The sequence below is a fragment of the Zootoca vivipara genome, chromosome 10 (assembly GCF_965207765.1).
Source record: "Zootoca vivipara chromosome 10, rZooViv2.hap1.1, whole genome shotgun sequence".
Taxonomy (NCBI): domain Eukaryota; kingdom Metazoa; phylum Chordata; class Lepidosauria; order Squamata; family Lacertidae; genus Zootoca; species Zootoca vivipara.
Window position 1 is genome coordinate 48,920,443 of NC_142593.1, and position 24,434 is coordinate 48,944,876.

General features: G+C 45.5%; 1 protein-coding gene across 1 annotated transcript; it reads left to right on the forward strand.

Moving 5' to 3' along the window:
* The first annotated feature begins 690 nt into the window (after window positions 1–690).
* NARS1 (asparaginyl-tRNA synthetase 1) lies at window positions 691–23,632 on the forward strand. The gene is made up of 15 exons (XM_035100980.3): window positions 691–813; window positions 3,458–3,540; window positions 3,869–3,934; window positions 4,490–4,582; window positions 4,807–4,896; window positions 5,506–5,584; window positions 8,185–8,255; window positions 9,312–9,398; window positions 12,222–12,443; window positions 13,118–13,317; window positions 15,979–16,114; window positions 16,928–17,041; window positions 17,957–18,088; window positions 20,334–20,465; window positions 21,646–23,632. The coding sequence occupies exons 1-15, from the start codon at window positions 771–773 to the stop codon at window positions 21,775–21,777; spliced, it is 1,680 nt and encodes a 559-aa protein (XP_034956871.2). The 5' UTR covers window positions 691–770; the 3' UTR covers window positions 21,778–23,632.
* The last annotated feature ends 802 nt before the right edge of the window (window positions 23,633–24,434 follow it).

A 24,434-nucleotide genomic window follows, 5' to 3' on the forward strand; every position in this document is an offset into this window, starting at 1 on the left:
GGAGTCCCCAGGCACTTATGTAGAGAAGGGGTGGGGAGGGGGTGGGGATGGGGAGGGGAGGGGGGGATCACTCAGAAGGGTGGTGGAAGTGGGTGATTGACTGACTGATAGCTGTTGATGACCGAAAACGACTGCAAATGGTTTTGCATGAAAAAGCAAGGGTTGAGATGGCTGAAGATCGCTTATCATGTATAATAGGGATGTTTATTTTTGGATTATTGTAACTATTTGTTTTATTACTGTGGAATTTCCAAAAGAAAGCATTTGTAATAAATAAATAAATAAATAAATAAATAAATAAATAAATAAATAAATAAGTTGCATTACTGAAATAAATGCACTTTTCGACGATATTCAAATTTTCCGAGTTTCACCTATATACAGTACTTTGACTTTCTCCAGCGACGTTTCACTCCGGATTTAACTGATGAGACTCCCTCCACATGCCCTTGAAATTCTAAAGCAATATAATAAATAACAATAACAATAATAATAGTCCCCGCATCCTGCTCCTGACGCCGCCGGCTCTCCCCAACAAGGCGCAAGCGGCGCGCAATGGGTGGAGACGCCGGGGCGGAGCGCAAAACGGATTAGCAGCAGCTGCTGCGGCAGCCGGCCTCGCTTTGCGGCAAGGGCGGGCTTGTGGGCGGGCTGGCCTGATGCAATCTCCCTGCCGGGAAGCGCAATCCCCTTCTTGAAAAGGAAAGGGAAAGAGGCGGCCGCCACCTGCCTTGTTTGAGGGGCGCCCGGCGCTTTACGCAGGAGCAGCAATGTCTCTGGAGATCCTCAAGCAGACGGGCGCGCTGGCCCTGGGTGAGTTGGTGGGCTGTGTGTGTGTGTGTGTGTGTGTGTGTGTGTGTTTTGGCAAGGATCGCCCGGGAGGGATGTCTTCAGAACAGGCCCTGGGATCTGGCAAGGGCAGGCGGAGATCCTGTCTCATTCATAAGCAGTAATAATAATAATAGAAATAATTCACGTTGGGTGAGATGGGGCAGCTGCAGAAAGGGCCCAGGAACAAAAGAACCGCGTCCCCCTTCTCTTGCAATGGTAGCAACTGCAGCCCTGGCCTCGGATGAATGAGGGGCCCGCCATCTCCACGCGCGACCCCGCGGTCGTCGGAACCAGATTTCAAGGCCACGAGGCATTTGGTTGCGCGCTCCGGGCGCTCTAGACCTTCCCTTCCCCATTGGCAGCTGTTTAAAAAAAGATCAGTTAGCGGCTGGTGTTAAAATGATTTAAATGGCAACTCATAGACCCGCCCTTCTTCTTCTTTCCTTGGGAAGAGGCGCTGCACGCCACTGGATAGGTTTGCTGGTGCCTCGGGGCAGGGGACCTTTTGCTGTAGTCACCCATTTCCCTTGCCTGCTCTATAGCCACGTCCCCTTTTTTCCCTGCTGCTCTTCTGTCTCCTTCCAGCCAGCCCCTGTCGGGAAAAGCGGCTTGTAGCAATGAGTTAAAAGAAATGCAGCTTACCAGAGTTATCCTTGGGGTTGGAAAGTCGGGGTTCAACCTGCCAGACATGTTCTGGTGCTTGGAAACGGGTCTCCTTCCTTCCTTCTTTATTACTCAGTTTGTTTTTCTTTGAAAATATTATCAAGGTATAAACACAGATAGCTTGCCTAACACCGAATCAAGAATATGGAAGATATTCTCCTTGCGTGTCAGGGTAGATTTGATTTATATCAAATTGATTTAAATCACGATTTAAATCACTAGTCAGTAAGACTTGATTTAAATTATTATTTATTTTTTAAAGAAAGACTCATTCTTGCTGGTATAATCTTACTATTTACAACCAGAGGAAGGTTTCATTTTTGGAATAATAAATTTTCAGAGTAGTTTTTACAGTTATGTATATCAAAAAGTATTGATTTGGTTATACTATTAGAAATAAATAGATAATTATGAAATTCCTGTGAGGTTTAAAAAGTTAACTGTTTACATTTGGACAACTTTTTCTGCTGTACTTTGTTGGAAGGAGAAAAATAATCATTTCCCTAATAACAATTTAAACAATTTATTTAACTAAAGCAATAACATAGCATATGTATCCATGTTTGCTAACTGATGTGGTTAAACTTTTTTTCAAAACAAAACAAAAACGTAGACAGTTTTAGCACACATGAAAAACTTAAAACAAATCCTTATTTCCTGATGAATAGCTTATGGACTATCATGTAACTTAAACAGAAAACCATCTTTATAAAAAATTTTTCCTCCCAAAGCACTTTGTTTTAAAAATCCAATTTAAATAATTTTTTTAAAAATCATGATTTTTATCCACCCTGCAATTGCGTAAGGCAGAGCTTCGTGCTGCCACATTTTGTGGCAGGCCCTCGCTTGTCATTTTCACAGCGAAGTGGCTGGCCTTTTAGCCACTTTGGGGTGGCTGACTCCCATTTTCAACCACAAATCCACAGACCAACTGAAGGAAGCTTGTGAGACACAGGTAATGAGAAGAAATGTTATATACCAATAATTAACTTTCCTCTCCTGCTCTGTAGGTTTGAGGCTGGCAGCGCACTTGGGGGCGGGGATTAACTCTCCCCTGCTTCTCTCTCCCCCCCCCCACAGGGACTCAAGGTGGCTTACAGATCAAATAGGAATAATTGGGAAAAAATTGCCCAGTAGCACCTTAGAGACCTACTAAGTTTGTTCTGGGTATAAGCTTTCGTGTACATGCACACTTCTTCAGATACATGCATGTACACGAAAGCTTATATCCAGAACAAACTTAGTTGGTCTCTTAAGGTGCTACTGGACAATTTTTTTATTTATTTTGACTGTGTCAGACCAACAGGGCTACCTACCTGAATCTAGAAGATAAAACAGGAACAGCTAAAGACATAGAGGTGGAGGGAGAAACAAACAAATCATTATAGATAATGAAACAGAAACTGTACAGAGTCTTCTTTTTAGAACCAAGAAGACATTAAAGTCTTTAATACTGGGCTTGTTTGGGAAGGATGGTACCGCAGTAGAAAAGCTTGATTTTGGCCACAGCTGCCTGGTCTACTTCACTTGGTGAGGGTCCTTGAATAATAAGATGCCTTATTATTATTATTATATGCTTCCTCCACACCTACTAACGCCATTCTGTTGTGTATGAGTGGAGCTGTTTGGGCTACTTGAGAGTTGTCGCTCAGAGAACGAGCTCATTGGTAGCCATTCCAGAGAGGAGATTAGCACCTTCTTCTCTGCAGCATGTGCTCCTAGCCGAGTCGGATCCATCGACAGTCTCCATCTTTAGATGTTGGACTGCCATCTCCCTTGAGCCCCATCCAGCCTGCCCAGTGGTCGGCTGTGAAGGGAGCTGAGAGTCTTAGGGCCCCCAGAGCAGCAACAGAGCTTCCCCACCAGTTTTTAGAGGTTGGCGAGTGCAAAGCAACAGTTTTGTGTAAACGGATCTCTTGTGTGCTATGTGTAAGACTCCTAATTTCCATGCCTGCTTTTACAGGAGAGGTCTATGTCTCCGATCGAGAGGGAAGTGACGCTACTGGAGACGGGTCACAGGAGAAGCCTTTCAAAACTGCTCTGAAGGTACCTGACTAGCCCGGTTTAGGTTCTCCATTTCCCTCCAGGAGTTCACATCCAAGGCCAATCAGGGGGCTTATTCTGTGGCGGTTCCTGAAGTGCTTGCTGCAACGATGCTTGCAGCAGTTTGCGTAATGTCTGTGATTGCCTGCTTCGTGCATCCTTAACATTTGTCTGCACAATGGGGTTCCAAAGAGCATTCAAAGCAGCGTTCGAAATTTGCCAGGCACATTTTGGGAGTTGTAATCTGACCGTGCACTGGCTGCCCCTGCTTTTAGAACTAGCTGTCTTTAAAAAAATAAAACTTATCTCATCCTTTCCTCTTTTTTTAAAGGCTTTGCTATCTGCTGGAAAGGAGCCGTTTCCCACGATCTACGTGGACTCGCAAAAAAAAGACGAGGTTGAGTATTAATGGGTGTTTTTCTGCCTTTTCCACGGTGAAAGGATTTGGTTTCGATTGGCAGTAGGTTCAGGACAGACAAAATACAGAGTCTGCACACCAAAACATAAGAATTTGCAAGGTGTAGTGACGGCACTCGCTTGCTTAGCTTTAAAGGGAGATTAAGCAAATTGATGGAGGATTAATCAACAGTGACAAAAAGGGACCTGCAACAAAATGTTGCAGCGTGGAGTCCTCTGTTCACTATACCAGTCAGCCAGCCACACCCTTTCCCTGAGACTTCATTATGTTCTCTTCCTCCTCCAGCTTTTCCTAATATATTGTGTTTCTGCAAAACTTTGGGGTTCTCTCAGTCTTGCTGGAGAACTCCTCTTGCCCCTGGATGGTGCAATTTTGACAGTGTAAATAACAGCACTTACTGTCTGAACATTGTGGAAAGGGGATGATAGCTCTAAGGAACTTTTGAGACATCTGGCTGGCCACTAGATGGGCCCTGGGGTTTTACATTCTCATCGGAAAGTGAAAGCGTAACTCTATTTTTGTTGTCCGCCCTAGAGATGGGAAACGATTTCCAAGACCCAGCTGAAGAATGTCAAAAAGCTGTGGCACAGGGAACAACAAAAAGCTGAAGCTAGAGAAAAGAAAGAGGTACGGTTTGCAAACGTTGCTCCTTTTTCTTGTGGCATCTTCCAAGACTCCCAGTGGGGGTGTAACAATCAGTCCTCTCCCCCCCCCCGGAATTCTGGGAACTGTAGCTCAAATGGGGCCTTGATGCTAATGTTCCCACTGGTTCTAGTATTCCCAGATCACTCCCCACACGCTTGCATTCAGAGTAGGGTCTCGACTAAACCACTCTTTAAAACAACCTGCAGGAAGAAGATCTCTTGCGCCGTGAAAAGAACTTGGAGGAAGCAAAGAAGATAATCATTAAGAATGACCCCAGTCTCCCGGAGCCCAAATGTGTGAGTAAAGCTTGAATGCTTGTGCAGATATCCTTAGCCAGTTTAAAAACAGTTTAACCACATCAGTTAACAAACATGGATACATAATGCTATACATGTTATTGTTTTAGTTAAATAAATATGTTTAAATTGTTATTAGGGAAATGATTATTTTTCTCCTTCCAACAAAGTACAGCAGAAAAAGATGTCTAAATATAAACAGTTAACTTTTTAGACCTCACAAGAATTTCATACTTATCTGTCTATGTATTTCTAATAGTATAACCAAATCAGTAATTTTTGATATAACTGTAAAAACTAGTCTGAAAATTTATTATTCCAAAAATGAAACCTTCCTCTGGTTGTAAATATTAAGATTAAACCATCAAGAATGAGGCTTTCTATAAAAAATTGATTTTAATCAAGTCTTACTGACTAGTGATTTTAATCAAGTCTTACTGACTAGTGATTTAAATCATGATTTAAATCAATTTGATATAAATCAAATCTACCCTAACACGCAAGGAGAATATCTTCCATATTTTTGATTCGGTGTTAGGCAAGCAATATGTGTTTATACCTTGATAATATTTTCAAAGAAAAACAAATTATTTGGCTGCTTTCTGACAGGTGAAAATTCGTCACCTAGAGGCCCACAGAGGAGAGAGAGTTAAGGTCTTTGGCTGGGTCCACAGGCTGCGTAGACAAGGTGAGTGTCGTGTTAAAAGGAACCAGCTCTGTAAAGGGGGAACAACAAACTCTAGGACCATCTGTAAACTGCTCCACAAAAGGATCAAAGCCTAAAAATTTTGTGAGAGAACTAGGGAAGTTAGTCAGAAATTTCCCAGCATCATTGCAAAACTTCAAGCTGAAGCTTCCTTGGGAAAAGCCAGTTTAATTTTGTAGGCTGACGTAGTTCGTGGTATGTATCTTGTCAAAGCAGCCTATCTTTTGTTAAGATTTGGGCTGTCGTTTCAGAGCATTTTCCCCTCAGAAAACGACTCTGTTCTTACCTTGCATGCATTTGGGCTCTGCATAGAATGTGATGCTCATTTTTTTATTTCATGGGACTTTCAGCTCCGCTGTTTGCAAACTGAAACCAATAGTTCAGAGCTGCAGCTTTGCACCTCAGTTAGTTAAACTTCCTTGTGAGTCTGTGCATGTAGGCTTATTTTTATCGTGCATATTTTAAGTAATACTTTAATGGGGTTGTTGTATTGCATCTTGAATTGTGGATGTTTATATTTTTGTGTTTTTGCACTATGCAAACTGCTTGGAAGCCTATTTTGGCATTAAGTCATTAATAATGATGATGATGATAATAATAATAATAAATTTATTGCTTATACTCCTGCCCATCTGGCTGGGTTTCCCCAGCCACTCTGGGCAGCTTTCAACAGAATATTAAAAACACAATAAAACATGAAACATTAAAAACTTCCCTAAGCAGGGCTGCCTCCAGATGTCTTTTAAAAATAGGATAGCTGCTTATTTCCTTGACATCTGATGGGAGGGCGTTCCACAGGGCGGATGCCATTACCTTAGGTCTTTCATCTGGTACGCAGGCTGAGACCCTACCTGCCCACGGACTGTCTCGCCAGAGTGCTGCATGCTCTAGTTATCTCTCGCTTGGACTACTGCAATGCGCTCTATGTGGGGCTACCTTTGAAGGTGACCCGGAAACTACAGTTAATCCAGAATGCGGCAGCTAGACTGGTGACTGGGAGCAGCTGCAGAGACCACATAACACTGGTCTTGAAAGACCTGCATTGGCTCCCAGTATGTTTCCGAGCACAATTCAAAGTGTTGGTGCTGACCTTTAAAGCCCTAAACGGTCTCGGTCCAGTATACCTGAAGGAGCGTCTCCACCCCCATTGTTCTGCCCGGACACTGAGATCCAGCACCGAGGGCCTTCTGGCGGTTCCCTCGTTGCGAGAAGCCAAGTTGCAGGAACCAGGCAGAGGGCCTTCTCGGTAGTGGCCCCCGCCCTGTGGAACGCCCTCCCACCAGATGTCAAAAAGAAAAACAACTACCAGACTTTTAGAGGACATCTGAAGGCAGCCCTGTTTAGGGAGACTTTTAATGTTTAATCGATTATTTTATTTTATTTTTATGTTGGAACCCGCCCAGGGTACCTGGGGAAACTCAGCCAGGTGGGCGGGGTATAAATAATAAATTATTATTATTATTATTATCATTATTATTATTATTTCAGGACCAGTGTTATATGGTCTCGGCGGCCACTCCCAGTCACCAGTCCGGCTGTCGCTTTCTGGTGATAACATAGCGATAATAACAGGCTCTTTGACTTGTTTCTTAGAACACCCTGGAAGCCTTGGCTTGTTAGGCCTCAGCTACAATAGTTAAAAAATAATAGCAGCTTTTTGAATGCGTTTTAAACATGCAACACCAGATGGAGCTGGAGAGCAAAAATAATTATTTGCAGTTTTCCATAACTTTTTTTCTTTTGTTATAACGATTTAATTTCTGACTTATTTATAGTGGGTTTTTCCCTGTGTGTAGACACAGGTGGCGCTGTGGGTTAAGCCACAGAGCCTAGGGCTTGCCGATCAGAAGGTCAGCGGTTCGAATCCCTGCGATGGGGTGAGCTCCCGTTGTTCGATCCCAGCTCCTGCCAACCTAGCAGTTCGAAAGCACATCAAAGTGCAAGTAGATAAATAGGTACCTCTTCGGCGGGAAGGTAAACAGTGTTTCCATGTGCTGCTCTGGTTCGCCAGAAGCGGCTTAGTCATGCTGGCCACATGATCCGGAAGCTGTCTGCGGACAAACACCGGCTCCCTCGGCCTATAGAGCGAGATGAGCGCCGCAACCCCAAAGTTGGTCACGACTGGACCTAATGGTTTGGGGTCCCTTTACCTTTTACCTAGATTCATCCTTAGTTTTTCTCTCTCTCGCTTTCGATTTTCACACACTACATTTGACAAGTGTACAATCTGTGTACACAGGCGAGCTGCACAAATTAACAAGTATACACCCATTTTCACACAAGCACTTGTACATGTGTTCAGGATAATATGTGAACAAGCCTGTTCTCTCTTTCTCTCCATGCTTCTTTCACATGCAGTTCTAAGCGCTTCTCCACAAAATAAAATCATATATTTAAGGTGTCATGGGACTCTCTCTCTCTCTCGTTCTTTCTTTCCTCCCTTGGATATATTTATCTTCCCTGTTTTGTTTTGTATTTTAATAGTAGAGATAGTTTTGAGGGTTTGGGATGGAAAGGGGATGAAGGATGCCTTTCAACAAAAGGAAATTTAAATTCTAACAACGCTGCTTCTTCTTTGCTAGGGAGGAACTTGATGTTTATTGTATTAAGAGATGGCACAGGATTCCTTCAATGTGTCTTGTCAGACGAACTGGTAAGCTGCTTTGAAGTGTTTGTGTGTGTGTGTGTGTGTACGCTCTCCCCCACCCTTATCTCTCCAACACACACAACTTGCTTTTACTCTTCTTCCTAACCCTAACCCCCCACAAGTTAACAAAGAGAAAATACAGAGAAAGAGAGGCTGAGAAGGAGGTCTGGGTGCGCGGCATCCTTGGGTCCCTTTGATAGGCCAAGGATGATGGGAGTTGTGGTCCAGCAATGCCGTGCAGCCACAACACACATTTTGGAACGGAAATTTAATAATGTTCGGATGTGGAAAGATTAGAAGAGGACCCATTACGATCCAGCCCGTCCCAGTTCTGGAGTGCTCTGTCCTCAGAATCTGGCGGCCCACTAGAAGTTGAGTGGGACGAGATGGCAGCGATCATCCAACACAGTGCATTACAATCGCTAAAACAGGCAAAAAATAGTAATTAAGTGGTCCATCAAGGTCTCTTTAGACCCTCAGCAATCTTCAAGCGGTCTGGTGAGAAGAAAGTTTGGGAACCACTAAGAGAAAACAAAAGGGAGCAATGGGACCTGATGACATTCCATTGTTCTCGAATGGAATTCTATGGGTGCCGCCATGTTTTCCCCCCCTATACAGTTCCTTCTGAGAGCAATGGAACATTGTCAAGTTCCCTTTCTCCCTGGAGGAACTTGATTCAGGGTGAAAATGGCAGTACGAATCCTGGTGTGCTGGCTCCTCCGTGATATCTGGGATTTTGGAGAACAATTTAAAGGGTGGGGTGGGGAGGAGAGGCAGTGCTGAAATCTGCCGACTGCAAACCTGCCTGGACTCGGGATCTGATCTGCGTCATGAATCTGCCCAGATCAAATCAGATGAGTTGTCTTTGGAATTCACAATCTGTGGATTCTTCCTCCATCCCTAAGCAAGAGACAACTCTTGGCTCTCGTGATGTAGAATTCTACGTGTTTCCTTGGGAGTGGTGTGCTCCCATCTGCTCTTCAAAAAATAAATAAAAGAAAACAGAGGTAAAATCCTAGCCCACACAGCCTGAATTTCCTCCTCTGTTTCTCTCCCTTCTAGTGCCAGTGTTACAATGGAGTTGTCCTCTCAACCGAGAGCACAATTGCTATCTATGGAACACTCAACCTTCTTCCGGAAGGCAAACAGGTGAGTAAGGGAGTCTGCTTGCTTTCTCCTTGTTCCTGCCAAGGGAAGGGCTCTAGCTCAAAGGTAGAGAGTTTGCTTTGCATAATAATAATAATAATAATAATAATTTATACTCCGTCCATCTGACTGGGTTTCCCCAGCCACTCTGGGCAGCTTTCAGCAAAATATTAAAATACAATAATCTATTAAACATTAAAAGCTTCCCTAAACAGGGCTGCCTTCAGATGTCTTTTAAGAAAAGTCTGGTAGTTGTTTTTCTCTTTGACATCTGGTGGGAGGGCGTTCCACATGGCGGGGGCCACTACCAAGAAGGCCCTCTGCCTGGTTCCCTGTAGCTTGGTTTCTTGCAACGAGGGAACCGCCAGAAGGCCCTCGGCGCTGGACCTCAGTGTCCGGGCAGAATGATGGGGGCGGAGACGCTCCTTCAGGTATACTGGACCAAGGCCGTTTAGGGCTTTAAAGGTCAGCACCAACACTGAATTGTACTCGGAAACGTACTGGGAGCCAATGTAGGTCTTTCAAGACCGGTGTTATGTGGTCTCGGCGGCCGCTCCCAGTCACCAGTCTAGCTGCCGCATTCTGGATTAGTTGTAGATTCTAGGTCACCTTCAAAGGTAGCCCCACATAGATTGCATTGCAGTAGTCCAAGCAGGAGATAACTAGAGCATGCACCACTCTGGCGAGACAGTCCCCAGGCAGGTAGGGTCTCAGCCTGCGTACCAGATGGAGCTGATAAACAGCTGCTCTGGACACAGAATTGACCTGCGCCTCGATGGACAGCTGTGAGTCCAAAATGCATTCCAAAGGTCTCCTGTTTGGCATTTCCTGGTGGGTCTGGGGAATGCCCCTTATCTGAGCCCCTGGAGAGTCACTGCCAGTCGAAAGGGCCTCCCTGTTCTGCAGGTAGTAGGGATGTTTTGATAGCGAGAAGAGTACTCAAGACATGCAGTTTCTGCCACTAGCAGCTGGAAGTCATTTAGTCCTGGACTGCATAATTCTGTTGACTATATAGCTCTGATGTGGAGATGGGAATGTAAACGAACCTGTGGGATATCTCCGTTTCAAAGCCAGAAACACAGCATGCATGGTGGTTAAGTGCTGCTGTAGCCCTGTGTCAACATCACACGTGTTACCTGCTAAATATATTCCTTGAAAGTTTCCCCCCAACACCCAGCCATCTCAAGAACAAAGGACTGCCAGGCTGGTTAAATGGGATATTATCAGTGAAGGAAATAATTTTGATGGTATTATCCTCCAAGTCTGGTTTTTCTATTGTGATACATATATTTCAATAATAATAATAATTAATAAATATAATTGATTATACCCCGCCCATCTGGCCAGGCCTCCCCAGCCACTCTGGGCAGCTTCCAACAGAATATTAAAAACACAATAAAACATCAAACATTAAAAACTTTCCTAAACAGGGCTGCCTTCAGATGTCTTCTAAAAGTCAGATAGTTGCTTATTTCCTTGATATCTGATGGGAGGGTGTTCCACAGGGCAGGCGCCACTACCGAGAAGGCCCTCTTCCTGGTTCCCTGTAACCTCACTTCTTTCAGTGAGGGAACCGCCAGAAGGCCCTCAGTGCTGAACCTCAGTGTCCGGGCTGAACAATGGGGGTGGAGACGCTCCTTATAAATTCACAGGAAATGGAATCTGTAATATTAATCAGCAGGGGGAGCTTGTGGATTTATCTAGAGAAAGAATTTAATTTGCCTGAGAAATAATGCCTTGTCCTTTGGGATATGTTTAGTACCAGCCATGTTGTACTATTGGCTCAGGTATAAAGAATAAAACAATGCAAAATCATACTGTCAGGGGACGCCTCCCACACCCACATTCTTGTTTTCTGAATCTCCAGCTCCATCTGCACTGTTGATTTAAAGCAGTATCATATCACTTTAACTGGCTCCCCCCCCCCCAGAAGGAATCCCAGGAGCTGTAGTTTGTTAAGAGTGCTATTTCCCTCCCAGAGCTACAATTCCCAGATTTCCTTGGGAAGAGGGACTGATTGATAAATCACGCTGGAAACTAGCTCTCTGGAGGGAGTCTCCCCACAACCCCCCCCCAATCCTCTCCTGACATTTGCACATTTAACTTAAAGACCTGCAGGAAGAGTCTTATAACTGCGTTCAACTGATTGGGAAGCCTGATTGCTGGAAGGTTCCAGCTGAACACAGTTAGAAATCCCCCGTTGTGGTCTTTTGCGTGAAGTTCAGGAGAAGAGAAAGGGCTTGTGTGGACCTTGAAGGAGAAGGGGCTTGCAGGATGTGTCCCTGTCCCATTTTAATCTCTGCATGTGGACTTTGGACCACCTGATGTGGTGCTGTTTGTTCGCGCTGACTCGGGCAGCCTTGTTGGTCGTGAGTTGCAGGTGATTTTAACAGAAATAAACGATAAATTGCAAGAACTCGGGCCAAAAGAAGATGGATTGCGAATAAGTCTTCACTAGGTTTTATTGATGTGATACGGAGTTTAAATAGGAATCAATCCCAATGTTGAAGGCAAATAAAGGTAAATTCCAGTAAAAATCAGGACAAGGCCCTGTTTCGACTATTCTTCGTCAGCACAGATTCACAGGTCAAAGTGTACCAAATAAGCAACATTGGGATTGATTCCCATTTAAACTCTGTATCACATCAATAAAACCTAGTGAAGACTTATTCGTAATCCATCTTCTTTTGGCTTGAGTTCTTGAAATTTATCGTTTATTTCTGGACTTTCCCAAGAACTCCAATTTCTACTGGTGATTTTAACAGAGCATAATATTTGTGCTTCCACCTCTCTCTTTCAACCCATGCACACACTCCCAACCAATAGGCTCCAGGAGGCCATGAGCTCTGTTGCGACTACTGGGAGCTGATTGGCCTGGCTCCCGCTGGTGGGGCTGATAACCTTGTCAATGAAGAGTCAGATGTGGACGTGCAGTTGAACAACCGGCACATGATGATTCGAGGAGAGAACATGAGCAGGATCTTCAAAGTGCGCTCCGTGGTTGTCCAGTGCTTCAGGGATCACTTCTTTGACCAAGGGTATTACGAAGTAAGTAGATCTGCTGCTTTTGCGGATCTTAAAGGAAAGTTCTCCAGTCTCTGGGATCGTCCTTCCCACTCAAAGAAGTACACCTGCAGCCTTCTATAAAGTTATTGTTAGCTCTTTTTTTCTCTTCTCTTCTCTTTTACTACCTTATTTTCTGTTTAGATTTACAGTTGTACCTTGGATCCCGAACGCCTAGGTACTCAAGACGTTTTGGTTCCCGAACGCCGCAAACCCAAAAGTGATTGTTCCGGTTTGCAAACGTCCTTTTGGAACCCGAACGTCCGAAGCTGCTTCCACGGCTTCTGGTTGGCTGCAGGAGCTTCTTCCTGCGGCCAATCGGAAGCTGCGATTTGGTTTTCGAATGTTTTGGAAGTCGAATGGACTTCCAGGACGGATTCCGTTCGACTTCCAAGGTACGACTGTAGTTTGTTTTTTAACTGTGATATTAAAAAGTTTTAATAAAACTTTTTTTTAAAAAAATTGTTATTATTGTTCTTGCTATTTATTAGATTTCCCTCTTGTTTTTGATACAGCAGACTACTTCTGTCCTGTTCTTTCTGAACTGTACACAAAAAAATCCAACATTTAGCTCTTGGGATTAAGTTAGCTCTTCATGGGGGACAGGAAGTGGGGTTACTCACTAATCATGCATAATCTCGTTTCCGCTTCCCTTCTAGGTTACCCCTCCAACGCTGGTCCAAACTCAGGTTGAAGGTGGCTCCACTCTCTTCAAGATGGACTATTTTGGCGAAGAAGCCTTTTTGACACAGTCGTCCCAGCTCTACCTGGAAACTTGCATCCCTGCCCTGGGAGACACTTTCTGCATTGCCCAGTCCTACCGAGCTGAGCAGTCTCGGACCCGCAGGCACCTGGCTGAGTAAGAGACCCTTTTTTTGCAGAGCTGGGGAACCTTTTATAGCCCTTCAAATATTCCTGAACTACTGCCCTCATAATCCTCAGCCAGGGATGGTGGGAATTGAACAGTAAGCCTGCAACTTGCACGCACACACATTTAACTTGTGCATATTAAGATTTATGCGCTTGGCAGAACAAAAAAGAAAATTAAAAAGGGGGTGAGCATCCAGGAAAAAAGATTTTGCCACCTCCTATTGACTATGTACAATTTTGGCTTTAGGCACGATAATCTGAAACTTAAGTAACCCCCATGTATGTTGAGGGCTTGCTGTAATTCAGGCATCCCCAAACTTCGGCCCTCCAGATGTTTTGGGAATTGTAGTCCAAAACATGCCTGCCCTAGAGGGTTAAGTTACAAATCAGAATCCAAAGAAACCCATGCCATATTTACTTGGCTAGGACAAGTCTACTTCTAAGAGTATCGGGTGCTTCCATTTTTGTACCAGGTTGTCCCTTAGCTGGGTGTTAGGCTGGTTTTAGTGGTTCCAGCTGTTTGGGTTTTGAATTGCAGTCCACTGATTTCAGAAAAGCCCCCCCCCCCTGCCCAGATTTTCTCCCTTCATCAATCCTATTGATGTATTTTAACTTACTGATTGCTAGGATAAACAAGCAGTGTGCAGTACTTAAGAATTGCACTTCTGTAGCGGTGCAGAGCCCATAAAATAGGCATCCCCAAACTTCGGCCCTCCAGATGTTTTGGACTACAATCCCCATCTTCCCTGACCACTGGTCCTGTTAGCTAGGGATCATGGGAGTTGTAGGCCAAAACATCTGGAGGGCCGCAGTTTGGGGGTGCCTGCTGTAGTTCAACAGGGTCACAGGAAGGCCAAAGATTCCTCACACCTAATGTATGGGGCAGAACAGTGCTGTAGCATAGGTTGCCAGTGCCCAGGGCAAGGCATGTATCCTCAGCACCGGCAACTGACGGGGGCAATCATTCGGCAACCTACCATAGCGGAACAGGGGCTTGGTCGGGAGCGGTTATCTTTCTAAAGCCCATGCAGAGGGTGTCCTAGAAACCAGACTTCTTCTCCAAAATCTGCTCCTCAGTCCACCCACATGAGCATTGGGAGATTTTCTGTGTGAGGGAGAGGGCGTGCCATTATTATTATTATTATTATTATTATTATTATTATTATTATTATTATTGCTGCTTTCTTCTTTTTTCTTTCGAAATGTTGCTCGCCTAAGAATTTTGCGCAGAGTATGGTTTTGTGCTATTTCAGAGCAAGGAAGGAAGTGGCCTGCAGTTTGTTATAGTAACAACTGATCGTTGAGCACTTTGTTTACTTTTTCAAAAAGTATTTGACTGACTGAGGTCATGAGGCTGAGTTGCAGAGGCTTTCGGGCCTAGCCTTGTAGGCTTTTCACGCTAGAAAAATATAACCTGTGCTCTTGATAAAGATAGTGCAACTCATACAGGACGTTGGCGACAAATATTCACACAGTTGTTCAGAAAAATGTTTTTACACCTTTTATCAAATTTGTGAGAAAGAGACAATTACTTACAAAGTGCCATGAAAACTTGCCAACTACCTAAAATAAAGTGAACTTGCAATATCAGATTCTACTAGGTCCTTACAAATTCTTGACTCAGTTTTTTGTTTTTTCTTGTTTTTTAAAATAGGTTCAAGAAGATTCAAGAGAAAGGTAAGTTTAATGTTGTTCCCAGTAGCTGTGAGGTGCTGTATGAAGTTATAAAGAAGATAGGGTGCCAGCGTTCTATCCCCGTTTTGCCCTAGCAGTCCATGCAGCTTAGAGGCTGCTGTTTAGAAAAGACTGAATAGCTTATGCCAGGCATCCCCAAACTGCGGCCCTCCAGATGTTTTGGCCTACAACTCCCATGATCCCTATCTAACATGACCAGTGGTCAGGGATGATGGGAATTGTAGTCCAAAACATCTGGAGGGCTGAAGTTTGGGGATGCCTGGCTTATGCTTAAGCCAAGAAATTGCATCTTCAACGATATTTAGCACTAGTAGGTGCATCAATGGCTTGAGACAAGACTACTGAAGAAGCCCAGAAAACTCTGCTCAGGGAGTGTGCTATCCGCCAGCCCCAACACATCGGCCCCACTGGGGCTTCTAAACTGCATGGACTGCTAGGGCGAAACGCTGGCACCCTGTCTTTATAACTTCATATGCTGGTTCATCACCACCTCACAGCTACCGGGAACGACGTTGAACTTACCTTTTTCTTGAATCTTCTTGAACCTATTTAAAAAAAACCGAGTCAAGAATTTGTAAGAAGCTAGTAAAATCTGATATTGCAAGTTCACTTTATTTTAGGGAGTTTGCAAGTTTTCACGGCACTTTGTAAGTAATTGTAGGCTTTTCATAGCTACGTAGAAGGGAGAATTTCAGTGCAGGTGGCTCCTTCCACCTCTGCAGCAGCGCCACGAAGAGACAGGCACCTGCCAATCTTTTAGAATTGTGATCCACGTTGTGTCTGGTTTAGTGCAGTTCCCATGTTGTGATCTCAGTCTAATAAGCCACCGTTTGCAAGGCTGTGATTAAAGAAAAGGTGCTCCGCTGGTGCTAGGTGAGGGGGAGCAGTTTGCAGGCAATAAGTCTGCGAGTTCCCAACGTTTTTGTATATTGAAGGCATCCACGTTCTCCTGCAGATACACACACATTGAAGCAGAATGCCCTTTCATGACCTTTGAAGACCTGCTGAACCGTCTCGAGGACCTTGTCTGTGATGTAGTGGACAGAGTCTTGAAATCCCCTGCGGCTGACTTGCTTTATGCCCTCAACCCAGTAAGTGGCAGCGTGGGAAACAAGAGAGTTCTCCTCTTTTTACTTCAACGTCTTTGCTTCTAAATCTTCAGGAGCCCAAGGCAACCCAAAGTGACACAACCAGAGCTTTTTCCCCTAAAAAAATGTTTAGGGGTGGTACTCATTTTGACTCTGGGAAACACCACCATTTTATAGTTCAAATCGGGAGAAATAAATACAGTAAATGGACAAAAGTACAAAGAACATGCATTACCTCCTATTATGTAGCTGACAGCTCACAGTAGCTTCCACATTGGCATGAGGTTGTGTGCACTAACTTCTCATATTGAAACACTGCCCCTCGATGAGGCCAAACTTTCGTCAGTAGAACACCACACATCCACATTCCACACTGCTTCACACATTAAACGCTCGCTTCCATCTGAGGCTCAGGAAACACCGGGAAAAGGAAATGAGGCCGCCTTTGGGGGCAGCAACGGAACTGATGATTCACCGTGCTAGAGAAGAAACTAAATTTTTTTTTAGTTTCTTCTCCTGTTAGATTCACAAAACGTTTAGGGGTATGCATATCCCTACGTCCCCCCAGAAAAAAGCACTGCCTACAACCGAAAGAGACCTACTTTATACTGTAAGCTGATCAGAGCTCCCATCTCGTGAGGATGGTGGGTGTACAAAAATGATGAAATAAATGTGTATTATTATTATTATGTTGTATGCTTTGGTCCACAAGCTACCATAACTTGCCTTTACAACTTTGGGAGATTGGCAGGACAAATGGTTACTTTTGGGATACTGTGGTCTTCTTCAGACCTTTTCCTTCCTCTGTGTTTGCAGAACTTTGAGCCCCCGAAGCGCCCCTTCAGACGGATGAATTACACAGATGCCCTTGTATGGCTGAAGGAAAATAACGTGAAGAAGGAAGACGGCACATTCTACGAATTTGGAGAGGTGAGCCTCTTGGTTCATTGTTCAGCCTGCTTTTTTGCCCACTTCGGTTCCTTAAAAATCTACTGAATTACTTGTTAAGTGTTCTATGTGGGGCTGCCATGCAGAAGAAGGCTGTTTGCAGAATTCCTTGGTAGAATTCTGCATCCAAGCAGTTGACTAGGAAGGCCAGTTAAATGGAATATGAGACTCCCAAGTTAACAACAGCTACACTGGCTTCCAGTCAATTTCCAGATGGAGTAGATAGCAAATACAGTTCTGTGTTTCCACTTCAAGTCTCCCAGCTCTTTTTAAGGGATTCCCCATCAAGTATTGTATTGTATTCCTGTATACTGTTCCTCTGCCTCCCCACAAGAAAAGCCTGCTGATGCCTCTCTCTTTTAGCTGTTTTAGCTCTATGAGGCATATTTGGAGAATGAGTTTGCTATTAGCCTATAGCAGCCTTGCAGAACCTGGTGCCATGCAGGTATTTTGGATTCGAACTCACATCAGCCCCAGCCCTGATTTCCTTCCCAGCTGCCGGGGAATAAGTGGTTCGAAAAGGCAGCCTGGCATGTATATCTAAGCATGTGTTGCAGGTAAAAGAACCTCCAGCTGTGACCCAACTACAACTCCCATCATCCCTGGCCATGCTTCCTGTGGCTGATGGGAGTTGCAGTTCAGCAACACTTGGGACGGCCAAAGGTTCCCCACACACCTGATTTATTGGTTGCCTAGTCAAACAACGGGCATTCCAAATCGCAAGCTGAGTTTGCAATCTCCCTATAAATAAGCAGCGGCAAGTAACACGAAATGCCAGGGTGGCTCGAGAAACAGCTTGGCCCCTTGAGCAGGGAAGTGGCTTAATGAACGGAAACATGGCAAAGGTGTTCTTAGGCAGTAGATGAGCTAATAATAAGTCTTGTTCGCTGTCCGTAGGATATTCCAGAGGCCCCCGAGAGACAGATGACGGATGCCATTAATGAGCCAATCTTGCTGTGTCGATTTCCTGCTGAGATAAAGTCCTTCTACATGCAGCGCTGCCCGGAGGATTCCCGCCTTACTGAATCGGTCAGTTTGCATTCCCCGCACATATCCCATGCAGGTTGCTGAGCCGGGAGAGGGACGGAGCTGTTAAGACATCTTCTTAATGGGTGTTTTTGCCCTTTGTTAAAAGGCTCCATAGATATATTTTAAGAGAGGTGTGAACCTAAGGGTTGTCAAGCTGGTTAGAGGGTTCTCGCAACCAGTGTGATCATTCGAGCAGAACACTCCTCTCGAGGCAAGCCGTGTTGTTTTCAGGTTTTAACTACATTAAGAGGCTGATGCACAATGTCATTGAGCTATACTTTAAGGCAAGGTTTTCCATACTTGGGTCTCTAGCTGTTTTTGGACTACAACTCCCATCATCCCTAGCTAGCAGGACCAGTGCTCAGGGATGATGGGTATTGTAGTCCCAAGACAACTGGGGACCCAGGTGTGGGAAACCCTGCTTTTTACGGGTTACATCACACATGCATGATAATCCCTTGATTTCTGGCACTCGCTGAATGAGGTCTGGTCAGAACAGTCTGCAGAGCAGAAGTGTCACGTCAAATTGCAGGGAGGAGGCTTGCTATGTATTTTGAGTGTTCCCTGCATGTAGTAATTTAGCACATTGGAGAGAGCTGTGTTAAATTTCTTTCTGATAGGCTCGTTTTCTACATGCAGGGAATCTCTCTTAAAATATGGTCAGGCATTCAAAAATGGCTGCCTTTAGTGCCACCTCCACCTGAAGTCTGAAGTGGTGGAGCTTAGAATTCTGCCACTCAGTTCTGTGTAGAGTAGCTCTTACTCTAGAAAAAACATTGTATGTTTCTAGTGACACATAGGTTCTAAATCTCTGCTGGCTCCTCTATATAATCCTATGATATAATCTCTGCTGGCCTTCTTGGTGCGGAGTGCCTTCCATCAGCTTCAGATGATGGCCCAGCTGCGTTTCTATCTGGAGTGGGGATAGCCTAACTTCTATCATTTATGCTCTGGTAACTTCTAACCCAGGTGGCGCTGTGGGTTAAACCACAGAGTCTAGGGCTTGCTGATCAGAAGGTCGGCGGTTCGAATCCCTGCAATGGGGTGAGCTCCTGTTGCTCGGTCCCAGCTCCTGCCCACCTAGCAGTTCGAAAGCACGTCAAAGTGCAAGTAGATAAATAGGGACCGCTCCGGCAGGAAGGTAAATGGCGTTTCCGTGCGCTGCTCTGGTTCGCCAGAAGCAGCTTTGTCATGCTGGCCACATGACCCGGAAGCTGTCTGCAGACAAACACCGGCTCCCTCGGCCTATAGAGTGAGATGAGCGCCGCAACCCCAGTCGGACACGACTGGACCTGATGGTCAGGGGCCCCTTTACCTTTACCTTTAACCTCTAAGATAACTGCAGCGCATTATATGTGGGCCTGCCTCAAAAAACTGTTAAGAAACTTCAGCTGGTGCACAATTCAGCGGTCAGGTTGCTCTCTGGGGCAAGATGGTTTCAGCATTGAATGTCAATCCTGGTCTGCCAATTAGTTTCTGAGCCCAAATTCAAAGTGCTGGTTTTGACCTATAAAGCCATGAATGGCTCAGGGCCGCAATACCTCGAGGACCGCGCCTCCCCGTATGAACTGACCTGGATCCTGTGATCATCATCTGAGGCTATTCTTCAAGTGCCTCCTCCATGAGAGGTCTTGGGGGGGTGGGACAGGACACAAGAAGAGGAATGTTTTTCGCTTGGCATCTAAAGATAGGTAATGAAGGCACCAGGCGAGCCTCCTCAGGGAGAGCATTCCAAAAAATAGGGAGCCACCACAGGCCTTTTCAACTGTGTGTGTTTGTTACTATGGTATGGACGTTTGTGTTTTTATATTGTAAAACACACTGTGATCCTCTGATAAGAGGTGGCATAGAACTTGAATGAATGCAGCTGGTGCCGCAGTCCTCAAGGCATGAAAATGCATGCGTTGAACCAGCCTCGGAGCAGAGGCAGGGAGAGGAGCTATGCTTTCAGTCCAGTTGTAGGAAGCAGGGCCGTCTCAAGCCGGTTGGGTGCTGTGGCGCAGAGATCGCTCCGGCGCCCCCGCCCTGGCGGGCGCAGCGCAGTTTTGCCGCACAGTGCCCTCCTGCCGGCCCTGCGCCACTGAGACTACCCCTAGAGCCAGGCCTGGTAGGAAGTCTCCAACCCACCTGGGAGCCACAGAAACTGTGTTCGAGGAAACGCCTGGAGGGCCCCATATTTGTCCAGCAGCTAATTATTTGGCTTTTGCTTAAACTGTTCAACATGCTTTGTCTTGCCTCTGTTTAGGTTGATGTCTTGATGCCCAATGTTGGCGAGATTGTTGGAGGCTCAATGCGTATTTGGGACAGCGATGAGCTGCTGGAAGGCTACAAGAGAGAAGGCATTGACCCCACGCCTTATTATTGGTACACCGACCAGGTGTGTGTTGATTATCCTGTTGCTTTCGCCAACTGTTGCAGCACAGCCACCATGCTCAAATGCAACACGTAGACCAGGCATCCCCAAACTCGGCCCTCCAAATGTTTTGGGACTACAGCTCCCATCATCCCTAGCCAACAGGACCCGTGGTCGGGGATGATGGAAATTGTAGTCCCAAAACATCTGGAGGGCCGAGTTTGGGGATGCCTGGTCTTGGATGTTGGAGCAAATGTGATGAGGATATAAATCTGTCCCCTGATCTTTTGAGCTGGGAGTTTTCCCTGGAAGGGTGTCCTGCCTATTTTGGACTGTGGACACCCCATACGGCCATACCGCTTCATTCGAAACCATGTCAACGCATTCACAAACCCGTAGCATGCTGGGTAAGGAGGACCGAAAGGGGAACCGCTCCTCCCTCCTGCCGGCTGCTGCCCTCTCTTACAAACTGCTGCTGCTTCAGATTCTTCTGAATTGCAACTTGGGAGCTCATCTGGCAGGAGGAATTTGAAACTCTCTCGCTTAGGGGCCCACCTCCTTTTTCTCCAGCTGCTGCTGCTGCGTGACCCAAATGGGCATGCTTGACACATTGTACGTTGCAGTTGGCTGGTTTCTGCGGCAGGGGGTGGCTCCCCTAACCCCACCCCACCCCGCTTGCCGAAAGAGCCATTCCTTCCGATTCGTGCAATTTCCCATTGCCATTCCTGACACGGAGTTCTGCTGTGTGGCCTCAACTGTAGCGTTCAAAACCTTGGGGAGGTGCTGTCTTTCCTTAATCATGTTCATTTCATAATTTGCTGAACTGAACGCCGGTTTTGAAAACGCCGTGTGTCTAGAGAGCGTGGGCCGATCGGGCTGATCTTAACCCCAGCCGGCTACCCAAGGTGGCAGCACGTCAGGACTGACAGGGGGGTCTTAGGTGGAGTGCAGGGGGGGGCAGGTTTTGTTTGCGATTGCCAGGGCTAGGCAAAAGCTTGAGATGCCGGCGCCCTCCTAACTGCTTGCTTTGGTGCCACTGCGCCACTTCTGAGGATGGACGGGGGATATAAATGTAAATAATTCTGGGCATGCCAGCAGTGGGACACTGCTCTTGGGACCAGGCTGCGAGATGGCTGGAGACAGGCGTGTTCTGCTCCCAAGGTTTTCCATCTGTGACTTGTTCCTTTCTCGTTTGGCTCTGCAGCGTAAATACGGCACTTGCCCTCACGGTGGCTATGGCCTGGGCTTGGAAAGATTCCTCACCTGGATCCTGAACAGGCACCATATCCGGGATGTGTGTCTGTACCCGCGCTTTGTCCAGCGCTGCAAACCTTAACCGATGTTGCTCGGGGGCAAAAGTCCAGCAGTCTTTACGCAAAACCCTCCTCCTCCCCTCAAGTTCCGGAGAGCACATCTCATCATCCTTATAAAGCCATCCTGACCCTGGAAATCCAAGAGATCAACTTCTTTTCCTTTTTCTACCTCCAGCCTTTTCCGAATGAGAATTTGGAAATTTGAATTGCAGTCCACTGATTTCAGAAAAGCCCCCCCCTCTCTCCCTTGCCCAGATTTTCTCCCCTCATCAATCCTATTGATGTATTTTAACTTATCGATTGCTAGGATAAACAAGCAGTGTGCAGTACTTAAGAATTGCACTTCTGCAGCGGTGCAGAGCCCATAAAACAGGCATCCCCAAACTTCGGCCCTCCAGATGTTTTGGACTACAATTCCCCTCTTCCCCGACCACTGGTCCTGTTAGCTAGGGATCATTGGAGTTGTAGGCCAAAACATCTGGAGGGCCGCAGTTTGGGGATGCCTGCCATAAAATAATTGGGTCGTTTGGTAAAAAGGAGCCAGAAGCAGGGCTTTTGAAAAGGGAATATTTGAGTTTTCTCCCCAAAACAAAATTCATTAGTAAGTGCACCATGTAACACAATATAATACAATAATCTGGGGTAGTGTATTGCCACCCTGAGGGACAAAATAAGCCCCCCAACTATTTTGGCCGTGGTCAGTAGCATCCAGTTTAAACCTTTTCCCTATCTAACATCAGAGTTTGTAAGAAAATCATGCCACCTCCATTCTTCAGGTAAACAGCTGAAGTGTAGGGATGATACTATTCTCCCCAAAACAACACTCAGCTTGGCAGAGAGATTCCTTTTTCGGTGACTAGAATGATAAAAGCATTACAGTGTAAAGAACCACCCAACTGAGAGGAGAACCAAACTCTAGATACCTTTTACCTCCTTCCTTAAAAGTTTTCAGCCTGAATTCTTAGAAGTGGCTGGGCAGAAGGGGGGGGCCTTTAACTCTGCCTTGAAAATTTATTCAGAGAGGCGCATTAACAAAATGCTGCCCTAAAGTGTACGACAGCCCTAAGCTGTAGTAACCTACTATTCCCTAATGGGTGAGATTAGGGTAGAGAATATGATGGCCGTTTTTTTTTAAGCCTTTCATGTGAAAATCCTGTGTACCTCTTGTGTGGTAGGATATTCCCTGCTTTGGACAACAGTGAAAAATCAACCCTAAGCAATTGTACCCCTAAGGAGGTGCTTCATCCCTTCCTGCCGCTGTATTTTCATTCTATCTGCATTTTGAACTTGGCACTAATTGATGGCTTCACTTGCCAAATAAGGATTGCTGCTGTCCAGGCTCCCAGTTCCATCAAAATGTTTTCAGGAAATGTTCTCTTGGCAGAAGCTTCCTGTGTTTCACACTCGGTTATGTTGCTTTTCAACCTGCCTCTTGTTACGTAGTTCAGAAAGATGGGCTGATACAGCTTGCATTCCAAGAACCCTGGGAACTGTAGTTTTGAGAAGGTGGCTGATCCTCCTCGGTCTCTTGCTCATCCTACCCACTGAATGTCTTGGGTTTCTTAGGAAAGAGGGGCCAACTGAAAATTGGAGGAGATGTCAAGTGATGAAGCTGACTGACGTCTTTGTTGCTCCTCTTTCCAGCAAGTGCTGTGAAAATGGTTTTTAGTTATCAGAATAATTTAACTGGAGCAAGGGGTGGGGGTGGGACAACACTAGGGATGCTCTGGGTTGTTGCTGTAGGACCTTGCCTGATCAGATTTCTCTTATTCTTCTACACTGTTACATTTTTGTGATGATTGTGCATGCCTTGTTTCCAAAGCTGGTTGGATCTCGCAATCAATAAATTCATCGCACTGGAGGGTTCTGCTACTGCAACTGTTGTGCTCTAATTTTGCTCATTTTCACATATGGTAAGAGAATCCTATCCTCCCACTTTTTGCATCTGTAGCCTTATTTGCTAACAAGGGTCCTTAAGTTGCGCCCAGGCAAGGACAGAGACAGTCAATAATGACTCCGAGGGTTGAATCCAGAGAAAGAATTTATTTCTTAAATTTAAGAGACTCTTGGTGATCAGCTTCACGACAAGAGTAAAGAAAGACAAATTTGCCAAGATTCTTATACACTTCTTGGGCCCCTTCCCCCCCTCCTCTGTAAGAGTGCACACGCAAGAGGGTCATAGGTTACAAATACATATATGGATCTTCCTGTGTCCGGTCCTTCTTGTAAGCACATGCTGACTCAACAAAGCCTTCAGTAAGGCTAGTCTACGCATCAAGCTAGCAACTTCCAGCGTCAGGCTGGAAGTGCATCAGCTGATAATAAGCCTCTCTCTGCCCCTCATTCTGTGTTCCAGACAAGGGCAGCTTATTCGGCCTTGATAGCAAGCTGTCTCACTGTTGAATGTTTTCATTACACTCTGACACAGAGAGAGGCAAAGAGGAAAGCATTTCAAGAAGGAAAGCATCCATGGAATATGGGGGGGGCTGAGCCATACAATCAGAATTATACAATGCAAACTATATGATCAGATTTAGCTCAATAACACAATTGGCAAATCTCCCCCTTCACCTCCAAGTTATTAAGAATGTAAGAACAGCCTGGTGGATCAGGCCAGTTCAAGACAGAATCCTAAGATTTGGACGGGACACCAAGGGTCATCTAGTCCAACCCCCTGCAA

What these genes read in the sequence shown, in the direction of transcription:
- NARS1 (XM_035100980.3), top strand. Translation starts at nt 771, where the DNA reads ATGTCTCTGGAGATCCTCAAGCAGACGGGCGCGCTGGCCCTGG. An exon ending in AAGCTAGAGAAAAGAAAGAG is followed by an intron (nt 4,583 to 4,806) that starts GTACGGTTTGCA and finishes AACAACCTGCAG; the next exon opens with GAAGAAGATCTCTTGCGCCG. An exon ending in ACCCGCAGGCACCTGGCTGA is followed by an intron (nt 13,318 to 15,978) that starts GTAAGAGACCCT and finishes GTTCTCCTGCAG; the next exon opens with ATACACACACATTGAAGCAG.